The sequence below is a fragment of the Pelophylax lessonae genome (genome assembly GCF_965119305.1).
Source record: "Pelophylax lessonae genome assembly, chromosome: 9".
Taxonomy (NCBI): Eukaryota; Metazoa; Chordata; class Amphibia; order Anura; family Ranidae; genus Pelophylax; species Pelophylax lessonae.
In genome coordinates, this window is record NC_138776.1 from 139,831,564 (window position 1) to 139,844,461 (window position 12,898).

Below are 12,898 nucleotides of genomic sequence, written 5' to 3' on the forward strand. Positions count from 1 at the left end.
AGAGCATACACATCTACATTGATTCTGGAGATGCCTTCTTTAAAACAAATAGGTAAGCAGACAATACATTTGGAATGGCATAGGCAGTGATATTTCAAAGAGTGGGGGGCAACAATAAAAAATAGAGGGAAAAATGATATATTTGCAAACTTGCTTGATCTGCCTGGATATAATAAAGTTATCAGTGCTTTAGCCATGCAGGACAAAGCAACAGGCTCTTTTCAACACAAGCCTCCCTAGCAGCACATACTTATCCTTCTTTCCTTAGCCCGCTGCTCCATCCAGCTACTGGAAGTAAAAAAAAGTAAGCATTTATAAATCAATATATATATATACCGTTCTTGGTAGATGGAAATGTATCTTACACATAAATGATAGTATACAAGGTACCTGCTGATTAAGATATTCTACATAATTATATTTTTAGCATTATTGTACATTTTCTTTTTTTTCAGTATTTTTTTTTCTGACAAAAAAAAATATTCATCTTTTTAAAATCTAATTTTAAAGCAGTAACAAGAGAAAGCAGGGACATCTAGAGGTAATACGGGGTAATGCAAAAAAAGTAGGTTTACTGAACGTCCACAGAAGTGCTTTTCTGAAGTCTCTATTCTGTATATACCTTGTTGTAATTAAAGGACATTTAGATAAAAGATGTATCTATAAATTAAATGAGAAAATTAGAATGATTTATTGCGACTACAAAAGATCCAGAGTCGCAAAATAGCTCCTTGTTATGCTTGTAAGAAACTGATATAAACTAAATAAATGAAAAAAAAAATTAAATGAAATAAGCAATGACATTTCCCTTCCTCCCATTTTCCTAACTACCTCTTTAACCACTTAAGCCCCGGAAGATTTTACCCCCTTCCTGACCAGGGCCTATTTTGCGATTCAGCACTGTGTGACTTTAACGGATGATTGCGCGGTCGTGCGACGCTGTACCCAAATGAAATTGACGTCCTTTTTTTCCCACAAACAGAGCTTTCTTTTGGTGATATTTGATCACCTGTGCAATTTTTTTGATCATGCGCTATAAACAAAAAAAGAGCGACAATTTTGCAAAAATAACAATATTTTTCAAATTTTTTTATATGAAATTCCCCAAAAAAAAATGTAAAAAATCAAAATTTTTTAACATTTTAGGCCAATTTGTTTTCTGCTACATATGTTTGGTAAAAAGAAAAAAAAAAGCGTATTTTGATTGGTTTGCGCAAAAGATATTGCGTTTACTAAGGGAAAGATTTTTGTCATTTTTGTTGTTTTTTTTAACGAGTAATGGCGGCGATCTGAGTTTTTTTTTTGCAGGATTGCGACGGACAGATTGGACCCTTGACTGACATTTTTGACACTTTTGGGGGTACCAGTGACATTACTACAGTAATCAGTGCTATACATATGCACTGTTACTGTAGAAATGACACTGGCAGGGAAGGGGTTAACTTTATTTGAGAAGGAGGGGTTAAGTGTGTCCCTAGGGGCGTGCTTCTAACTCTGATTGGATGTGGCTTTTCATGTAACAGCAGAGATCTACCATTCCTACATAGCAGAACCGTATGATCTCTGCTGTTACACAAGGGAGAATGACAGGCGGCTTGGTTTACATTAGCCGCCTGCCTTCCTCCCGGTGTAACCGACGATCGCGAGTGAGCGGCGGACATCGGGTCCGCCGCTCACACGCGCGGGGGGGGGGGGGGGTCCGTGAGCGAGCGAGTGATTGTAAAGCCTCTTTTTTTTTTTTCTTTCTCTTAAGTTAACAAACCTGGGCAGCCCAGATCCTCCTCTTCTCGGTTCCTCTTCAGCCTAGCCCCCTCTCCTGATTGGCTAACTGACTTTGATTGACAGCAGTGGGAGCCAATGGCGCCACTGCTGTGTCTTAACCAATCAGGAGCGGGAGAGTCCTGGATGGCCGGCCGGCTGAGGAACTTGTGGACATTGCTGGAGGAAGATGGGGCTCAGGTAAGTACTAGAGGGTGCTGGAGGGCAGCTGCTACACACAGAAGGCTTTTTATCTTAATGCATTGAATGTATTAGGATAAAAAAAACCTTCTGACTTTACAACCACTTTAAGGCCTCGTACACACTGCTGGGGTTAAAGAGGAAGTAAAGTATTTTTCTTGTTATCTGAAAAGTAAATGCATAATGTGCTAGTATGCATCACATATTAGCACATTATGCAACCTCCAGCGGGGACACCAAGGGCTTCGTTTGGAGGTAAGTGTCACATAATGTGCTAATATGCGATGCATACTAGCACATTATGGGACACCTACCTCCAAATGAAGCCCTCGTTGTCCCCGCATCCATCTTCACCTGTCTTCCTTCTGGGTCCGTGGACTCCGGCTGTGCTAAAGGCTGGAGCCCCGCGACGTCGCTACCCCACATGCGCGCAGGAGCCGCCAGTCATGGCACAGGCGGCCGTTCCTTCAGAGCGCATGCGCTGAAGACATCAAGTTTAGGAGATATTTACAGTACCTATTGGTAAGCCTTATTCTATGCTTACCTATAGGTACCAACACACAAGGGGGGGTTTACAACCACTTTAAACTCCTGTTTTTGTGAGTTTGGGCTTTTTGTTTTGGCTACCCTTAGGCCTCATGCACAAATCCGCGTTATAAATTCACCTAAGCTGCATTTTTTCAAAACCATGAACGCTCTTAAACGCTCATAAACGCATATAAACTCTAGATTAATTTAGCACTTCAGATTTTGCTTATTTCAATGGCCAGAAAAAAATTTAAATTAAAAAAATTAAATTCTGGCCAATGAAAAACTCCCAAACTCTGAGAAACTCACCTAGACCATTTTGAAAAAATGCAGCTAAGGGGAGTTTTATCCTGATAGGAGAAAATCAGCGTTAACCGCATTTATAAAGAAACCAACTTTTGGGCTCTGATTGTAATTAAGAAGCTTCTTCTCTTAGCGCATTTTTACTGAGGCTCCAGTGTACTTTACTTTGAATGGCAACGTCTTAAAATTGACTTGTAAAAAAAAAAGATGCCCCTGTAAAGAAGAGATCTACTACTTACTAGTCCCACTGCCAGCTAAAAAGGTACCTTCTTCTTTCCCCTACATTACTGTGTTCCACAAGGACAGTGTCCATGGATAACTGCAGGAGACTAGGAATCCGACACACTAGAAGCAAAATTCGAGCACCTCCGTTCTTCACTTGAAGACTAGGTATTTTTTTCTGACATTTGTGCCTTACAAGAAAAAAAAAAAATCAGTATTTTTGCTAGAAAACTACTTCGAACCCCCAAACATTATAAAAAAAATTTTTTAAACGAGACTCTAGAGAATAAAATGGCGGTCATTGCAATGTTTTATGTCACACTGCATTTGCGCAGCGGTCTTGCAAACGCAATTTTTTGGGGGAAAAATACACTTTAGTAAATAAAGAAAAAAAACAAAAAAACAGTAAAGTTAGCCTAATTTTTTTGTATAATGTGAAAGATGTTACGATGAGTAAATTAATGTCCAACATGTCATGCTTTAAAATTGCGCATTTTCGTAGAATGGCAACAAACTACGCTAATTAAAAATCTCCATAGGCAATGTTTTAAAAAGGTTTACAGGTTTCCGTTTAGAGTTACAAAGGGGGGTCTACTGTAGAATTCTTGTTCTTGCTCTAGTGATCGCAGCAATACCTTACATGTGTGGTTTAACACGGTTTACATTTGCGGGCGCGACTTATGTATGCGTTCCTCCTGCACGTGAGTATGGAGGGATGGGGCGCTTTAAAAAATGTCTTATTATTTATTTCACTTTTTATTTTTTTCACTGTCTTTTTTTTATCACTTTTATTTCTGTCACAAGAAATGTAAAGATCCCTGGTGACAGTAATAGGCAGTGACAGGTACTGTTTATGAAGGGATATAAGACCCCAAACCCCTCCTCTGCACTTTTAAGTTTTCAAAAGGCCAAGATTGGTGTTTTTGAATACTTTCAAATTTTCAAAACTTGGGCCTTTAGGACTCTAGTAAACTCGGAAGAGACGTCGCTTCCGGGTTACTACATCAGAGACTCGATCAAAGCAGATTCCGGTTTTGCTCGGGTCTCCGGCCAGCTGGCAGAATGTGCAAAATTTTGATGGAACCAAGGTTGAACTTTTTGCCCATTATGCCAAATAATATGTTTGGCAAAAAAACAACACTGCACATCACCATAAGAACACCATACCTACAATGAAGCATGGTGGTGGCAGCATCCTGCTTTGGGGCTGTTTTTCCTCAGCTTGAACAGGAGCCTTAGTCAAGGTAGAAGGAATAATGAATAGTTCCAAATGCCAGTCAATATTGGCACAAAACCTTCAGGCTTCTGCTAGAAAGCTGAACATGAAGAAAAACTTCATCTTTCAGCATGACAACGACCCAAAGCATACATCCAAATCAACAAAGGAATGGCTTCACCAGAAGATTTGGAATGACCCAGCCAGAGCCCAGACCTGAATCCCATTGAAAATCTGTGGGGTAATCTATTCTGAAGAGTGCTGTGCACAGTAGATGCCCTCGCAATCTAAAACATTTGGAGTGTTTTTGCAAAGAAGAGGGGGCAAATATTGCCAAGTCAAGATGTGCCATGCTGATACTCATACCCAAAAAGACTGAGTGCTGTAATAAAATCAAAAGGCGCTTCAACAAAGTATTAGTTTAAGGGTGTGTACAGTTATTCAACCATATTATTTTAGTTTATTTTTACTTCCCTCCACCTAAAAGATTGCAGTCTGTTGTTCAACTGGGTTGTACAGTTTATAGGTCACATTAAAAGTGGAAAAAGTTCTGAAATTATTTAGCTTTTTCTCCTTTTTTAAATCACAGAAAACCGACATTTTAACAGGTGTGTGTAGTTATTATATCCACTGTAATATAAAAGGATACTAACATTTTTTAGGTATAGTTGATCCATGGAATATTGGATTGCCTCTCAGGGGATCAGGAAGACATTTTTTGCCCCTGCTGTAATAAATTGGATCATACTTTGCTGGGGTTTTTGGCCTTCCTCTGGATCAACTGTGGGTACAGGGGTTGTACGATTTTTTTTTCCTCTCTTACTGGTTGAACTAGATGGATTTGTGCTTTTTTTCAACCGAACTATGTACCATGGGTGATATTCTTTGGCGGTAGCCCATGGTGGAAGATTCCTGATACTGGAAGATTTACCTTTATTGGAGGCACATGAACTGTGGTTGCGTTTTTTTTCTGGACACTTAAAACCAATATGGGACAGTTTTCACGATTTTTCTTTTTTTTATTTATTTACTGCATATGATATATGATGATTGTATAATTTATGAGCATTGTTGACACGGTCATCATTTGGTAATTTGTACGAAGGAGCACTTTGCTGTTATTGGGTATACATTTAATGAGACTAGTGTGGTGACTGCACTGTGGAGTGATAGCTGCTCTTTGACATTTTTATTTGTATATTGTAAAAGCATGGGGTTTTGTACACTAAATTAATTACAGTCAGTGACTTACTGGCTTCTGATTGCTCTTGAGCCATTACCCTTAAAAAACAACAAAAAAAAAGTAGGGATTATTTTTTTCTTTTTATCCCAGGATGTGCTCTTTATATATTTTTTAATGCTTCAGCCTTGCAGGCAGGGTTACACCATAAGAGACATTTTCTTTGTTTAATCTGAACAAGTTGGCTACATTTTTCAGCAGGATCCTGTCCATAAAGGCTGCTTTGTGTTCACATGCACTGGAATGTTACAAGATAATGCAAAATCTACCATGAACATAGTGGCAAAACACAAAGCAGTTACCATGGCAATCCTCGTTTGCAATAAAGAAAACATAGGTATAGTTATAAGAAATGGTCATCTATGGAATGTGTTATTTTTTACATATCAGCTATTACCTGGCAATAAATGCAAAAGCAACTATGGACTTATTTAGTATGGTAATCCAAAGAACCATGATAATAAAGTGCAAGAGCATATAATGAATACATTTCAGTTTGCTGTAGTGAAATCACTAAATTCTCTTCAGCTGCTAATGGCTCAAATACATGTCATTTTTTAAATATGGAGAGATGAAAGACTTTAAAAAGATACCATGTCATCAACTAAAAAAAATGCAGGTGAAAGCAATAAAACAAATTTATATGTTAATTTTCCATAAATTATTTTTACTCACTTGTATGGTGCCCTTTAACTTGTTAGAAAATGGAACTACTTTAGAAGAGCCTCCAAGTTCATCAAGAAGCAAAAAAACAATTACAGGGTCAAGGCCAACCAAAATTAAGTTTTAGGCTATTTGTATATGCTGGTATGTGAGACCACTGAGAAACTGTGCTCGAGTTTCTAGGTCTGCTGTGCCCATTACAAGGTATGCCTAATCTAAACACAAAATTTTCCATTTATTTTCCATGTTGGAAGTGGTGTTTAAAACACATAAATTGGGTAGATACACCCAAAACGCAATGGTGATCTACAAAAGACATGATTTGTCAGCGAGAACTTGCTGTATGTATTTCCATTAAGGTCATAAAACCCAGAAACTGACTTGGTTTCACAAGGCCACATATGACTGTTTTTTTGGGGTTTACCAACTCTTCAAGTCATGCTAAAAAGTCCTCTCAATAGTATCCAATATTATTCCTTGAGAAGCCCTGTTGGCCTGGGTCACATGAGGTGTACTACAGAGTAAGCCCAAGCGATGGCCGTGTTTACCCACACGGGAATGCACAGGTGTTCTGTAAATCTCTGAGCAGGCAGTCTCATGGATGTTATTAGGACACAGTGGCTGCACGGACACATCTGCTGCTTCTAATTTGACATCCGTGCGAGAAAACAGCCCCAAACACACACTGTCTATGTTTGTGACCTTGTATTCCCACCGCAGGTGTCAAATTGGGAGCAGTAGGTGTCTGTATGGCCACTGCACCCCAACTGACATCAATGGACTTGCCTGTATGGAACACCTATGTATCCCCATGCGGGTAAACAAGGCCCTCATACAGGCATACATGGTACTATGCCTAGTGTGAATGAGCTTTTAGTGTTGCTTTAAGTGTTAGTATAGCTTGATGAACCTACCCCTGTGTCATTATTCTTTCCTTGGATAATGGTACCATGGAGAAAATTCACACTAAATATTTTTTCGCACTAAATATTTATCTATGACAGAACAATGTATACAACAAATAAAGGCATTTGATTATTACGGTCTCCATCCTGGGCCTCAGAAGCCAAATAAGGTTCCCAGCTCCCTATTTATGGCTTCCAGCATACTTTGCATTTGCTTAGTAATAAACTTTTTGAGCATTACCAGTACTATGAAGCTCCCATGGTCTAAAGTTGCAAATTCACAATATACAGTTAGGTCCATACAGGGCTTTCTTTCAGCTGGAACTCAGTTGCACCACCGCTGGCTCAGGCCCTCGCCTCCATGCTCACCACTATCTTTTGTAAACACAAAAATCCAGCTTCTCTGTTTACAAGTGACAGCTTGTCTCTCAACAGCTGAGTTCAGGATGGGGACAAGAGAGATGCAGGTTCCTGGCGTGCAGTGCACATGCCGACACCCCCACTGGATGATCTCCCTAAAAGTGAAAGAGGCAGAGCCAACTAGGAAGAGGTACAAGAGACTGATGCTTCAGCGTAATACAGCAACAAATGTATGACATGTAGAAAATAGTCAAGCTATTGAAGAGGTGTGCATGGGGAATGCAGAGATAAGCAGCTGTGGAAGAAGGCTAAACTCTGCACTCTGTGTGTAGCGCATCGGAACTCTGCACTCTGTATGCAGTACACCCCCCGAACTCTGCACTCTGTGTGTAACCTCTCCCAACCTCTGCACTCTGTACATAATGCACTCCTTGTATTAAATACCCCTTTGAGACCCTCCCACTGTTCGTGAAATTCGATCACACCCAATATTTGATGCGGTTTGGAGGGTGCCTGTGTGTGTGTGGGGCAGAGAAGGGTTTTGGTGGGGGGTCATTGTTGAGTTCCTGTACCTATTTGAGAAAAAAAAGCCCTGGGTCCATATATATATATATATATATATATATATATATATACACACACACACAGTAAAACCTTGGTTTGAGAGTAACTTGGTTTAAGGGCGCTTTGAAAGACAAGCAACATTTTCAAATTTTGACTTGATATACAAGCGATGTCTTGACATACAAGTAGCCTCAATCACAGCTGAGTATAAAAGAGAAGAGAGGCGCCTCTAAGTGTAGCAATATGGTTACATTTAATGAAGGTACAATATTTAGCAACTCACATGGTTGATGATTGAAACAGGCACATCCAAGGATGCAGGCATCAGGGGTAAAGCTGTCCACATAGGACCATCCTCCGCACCGTCATCTACGTCATCCCTTCCATGCTGCCCCTCGATTTCAGATCGCTTTACTGCAGGGTGGTCTTCCCGGTCAGGGTTACAGACTAGCAGCCGGCGGTGCAGAGGATGGTCAATGTGGACAGCTTTACCCCGGATGCCTGCATACTTAGATGTGCCTGTTTTATTCATCAACCATGTGAGTTGCTAAATGTTGTACCTTCATTAAATGGAACCATATTGCTACACTTAGAGGCACCTCTCTTCTCTTTGATACCCTGTAGCTCCTGCTGGATTTTGCTTCCAATCCCCTTGTGGATGCGGCTATTTGTGAATGGACATTTTATGGTTACACAACCTATCACAATGCTATAATCTTTTTATATGGACTATAAATTGAAGGATTTATGAATAAATGGTTGTGGAACGAATCATCTGAGTTTCCATTATTTCTTATGGGGAAATTCGCTTTGATATAAGAGTGCTTTGGATTACAAGCATGCTTCCGGAACGAATTATGCTCGCAATCCAAGGTTTTACTGTATATATATTTGGACAGAGGCACAATTGTCATACTTTTGGCTCTCTATGCCCCAGAATAAAATTAAAACGAAACAATCCAAATTAATTTGAAGTGCAGACTTTTTAGCTTTAATTAAAAGGGGTTGAACATAAATTTCAAATTCATAAAAAGTACAAATTTTAGGAACTACAAAACATTTTTACACAGTCCCCATATTTTCAGGGGCTCAATTTTTTTTTATCATTCAAATTTTGATTGTTGTAGCATTTTCAGATTAGACCAGTTCAGGAGATTTGCAGAAGTACAGGAAGCATAATCTACCCCGACAGAGGTGTCATACAGTATGTACTTTGCTAGCACATACACAAGTCTTACACAGGTCCTACTTGAAGGAAATCAGTTTGGAGAAAAATATGCCATCACTGGCCTTATGAGAATACTAGTTTCCTGGCTGTCTTTGGCTTCAGAACTGAGACACTGACCAGGAAAGCCAAAGTAAAGTTAGAAATTCTGATCTACAGTTTATCCATAAGTCAAGGCCTGTTCCTTAAAAATACCTGTATACTTTGGGACTAACCTGCCAACCCAACAACTAGCATTTTCAGGAGGGTTCAGAAATAGGCAGCCCTCTATATATTACCAGTCCAGGTGTGGTGGCTGCAATTTTTTATTCATCGGCTATCGGATTTGACAGAGATCTTTAAATGAATATACTACAGGTCACATCTGCCAGTAGGGCAGTCTCTGGCAGACAGGCTTGTAGTTCTCAATAGAAAACAAGTGTTGAACATCAAACTCATAATCCATTGACGATTCTTCCAGTTCTCCAAGGGCTGGTTCACACTAGATGCAGTCCAGTGCCAGTGGCAGCCCGTCTATTAGGGGGGCAGGGCCCCCCTCCCCCATCCATGCATCCGGCCCCCTAATCTACATGCAGGGCGCTGGATGCATGGATTCCAATAGGGTTTTTTTTTTTGTTTTTTTGAAGCACATGATTAGAGCCAGAGGCTCTAATAGGCTTCAAAAAAGGGTGGGCTCGGGGAGCAGAGCACTGCGCCCGAGCCCACCCAGTTGTGTGACAATAGCGAATGAATATTCGCTATTGTCACACTTATTCTCCTCCCAGCCAATCAGGAAGCGGGTTGTGAGACCTCTTTCCCGACTGTCCGAAAGGAAAATCGATCTTATTGGCCAAGGACGAGGAGGAGGAGGAGGGAGGAGACACACGGCCAGAGGAGAAGCACTGGAAGCACTGACCCACCAGCCGCCACTGCACCTGTATGAATTTAGAAGCCCGAATCTCCTTTACGTCTTCTCTTTCCTTGCATGCTCGTACTGTGCCTCCCCCCTCCCGATCATGCAATGCTGAAAGAGCAAAGAGCGGAGCACAGTTACTGACACTGACATGCAGGGAGGGAGATGAGAGGAGCTGATCTTCTAAAACTCTGTTCGGGGAGGGAAGCTGGCAGCCACTGGAATGCCTGCTCCCATCTGACTGAGTGGTTATCAATCACTGCATTTCAGTCAACAGATGCTTCACACATGCATGTCATAAACTAAACACAAAAGTCCATGAACATTAGCAAAAAATATTTCTCTGGATGTTTTGTTTTTAAAGGAACACTCAGGTCAAAATTGAGAATTAAACAATATAAACTATAGTGCAACAATCCACTGCCCTGAACTGCTCTATATTCTGCTTGGCATTAACAACTTTAATCACGTGATCTACTATTATGTACATTGTGTCAATATGTCAAAAAACTTGTGCATGGTTTGCTGAACAGATTGAATCCCTATGGAAGCCAAATAAACTTCTCCTGTTCCCCAAACTGTATTACAAGTAAACAGGAATGATGGCAGACGTCTCTGTAGCTTACATTTTCATAGTGTTTCTGAATTGTTACCATTCTGCTTGGATTGTACATCCATAGGCATGGGAATGGAGATATGATCTGAACTTATTGTTTGTTAAGGTTTTTTCGTTATTAATGCTGACATTCAGATTTACATTTTCTTCTTGTGATCACAAAACTGTAAAACGTGTATTACTGCAGTATGTGTACAGTGACCGCATCAAAATCTTAATTTATGGCCAGGCCTATTATTATCTATATTATTGGGATATATACTGAGAGACACCTTAATATGGGATGTACTGAGTGGGAGACCCCCTATTATGGATATATTGGGGGACCCTCTATTTTATTACATGGGTTCTCTCAGTATATATCCCATATGTGGGGGGGTCACTCAGTCAGTGTATCCCATAATAGGGGGTCTCCAAGTATATCCCTTAGGGTGTCTCACAGTATATCCCATAATGGGCCCCTGCTCCCTATTATGGGATATACTAGTACTGAGAGACCCCTTAATACGCGATATATTGGGAGAATTTTTTCACGCAAGCGAAATACAGGGGACAAAATGGGTGGAGTCTATAAGGGGTTGGGGCCTCTGAGAAGTGGGAGGGGTCAAATGGAAGGGCAGGGTCTGGCACCCCACAATCTTAAAACTTCACCAGCCGCCACTGTCCAGTACATTTTTTAATCTCCATCAAAAATGCATGCACAGTGTTTTCCACGTATTAAAATTACCCATTTGACTAGTCACGTGCTTAGCTCAACTCTGGTCGCAAAACCGAAGCCATGTTATCAAGGTACAAATATAACTGGACAGGATGTGTACCAAGCTCCCTCTACTCTCACTTGCTGGATCCGAGTAGCGATACAGTTAAAAAAAAAAAAACACATATAGCCAGACCTTATTTAGTTTGCATAGAACAAAAATACTGCAAATCTAGATTGAGCCTACCTGTTCATCTCTTTCTTTGGCTTTTTTCTGGAAGCAAGAAGAATGGACATCTCTATTAGGAATCACTGACATCTGCTGCATTTTCATCCCAGCCTCCTTGTTCAGTCCTTTCCATAAGAAAAACTTTCAATACGTCCCATTTTTAGCAGTTGTATCAGCCTCTAAAAGGAGAGAATAAACTGTTAGAGGAACTATGTCCTTAGGCTTTACGAACTCCTCGCACAGAAATAGTCATGTCCTTGTTGAAAACACAATCTATATACTTTGAACTCTGGAGATTTGCATATGGTTTAGAAATGTATGAGAACAATCCTTCGTTCAATTGAGAAAATCAGCTTTTTTTTTTTTTTCTAAACAGGAAATGTCGCAAGCAGGAATTCAGCAACATATTATAATAAAACGGAATTCACAAATGTACAAAACTCATATGGAGGAGTAACTGTTGGTATCCAATACTTGCACCATTCACTTGAGCTTTCGATCAATAGAATTGCAAAATATATATATACAGTGGGTACGGAAAGTATTCAGACCCCCTTAAATTTTTCACTCTTTGTTATATTGCAGCCATTTGCTAAAATTATTTAAGTTCATTCTTCTTCCTCATGAATGTACACATAGCACCCCATACTGACAGAAAAACACAGAATTGTTGACATTGTTGCAGATTTATTAAAAAAGAAAAACTGAAATATCACATGGTCCTAAGTATTCAGACCCTTTGCTCAGTATTTAGTAGAAGCCCCCTTTTGATCTAATACAGCCAGGAGTCTTTTTGGGAAAAATGCAACAAGTCTTTCACACCTGGATTTGGGGATCCTCTGCCATTCCTCCTTGCAGATCCTCTCCAGTTCTGTCAGGTTGGATTGTAAACGTTGGTGGACAGCCATTTTTAGGTCTCTCCAGAGATGCTCAATTGGGTTTAAGTCAAGGCTCTGGCTGGGCCATTCAAGAACAGTCACTGAGTTGTAGTGAAGCCACTCCTTTGTTATTTTAGCTGTGTGCTTAGGGTCATTGTCTTGTTGGAAGGTAAACCTTCGGCCCAGTCTGAGGTCCAGAGCACTCTGGAGAAGGTTTTTGTCCAGGATATCCCTGTACTTGGCCGCATTCATCTTTCCCTCGATTGCAACCAGTCGTCCTGTCCCTGCAGCTGAAAAACACCCCCACAGCATGATGCTGCCACCACCATGCTTCACTGTTGGGACTGTATTGGACAGGTGATGAGCAGTGCCTGGTTTTCTCCACACATACCGCTTAGAAT

General features: G+C 40.4%; 1 protein-coding gene across 3 annotated transcripts in view; it reads right to left on the reverse strand.

The window, feature by feature from the left end:
- The window catches only part of MARCHF8 (membrane associated ring-CH-type finger 8), a 363,845-nt gene that overhangs the window by 169,980 nt on the left and 180,967 nt on the right, over positions 1 to 12,898 (reverse strand). For all 3 annotated transcript variants that reach the window (XM_082268178.1, XM_082268181.1, XM_082268179.1), the window contains exon 2: positions 11,638 to 11,798. In XM_082268178.1, coding sequence (XP_082124304.1) covers positions 11,638 to 11,724 — 87 coding nt within the window. In that variant the 5' untranslated portion in view covers positions 11,725 to 11,798. The remainder of the gene's footprint in view (positions 1 to 11,637; positions 11,799 to 12,898) is intronic.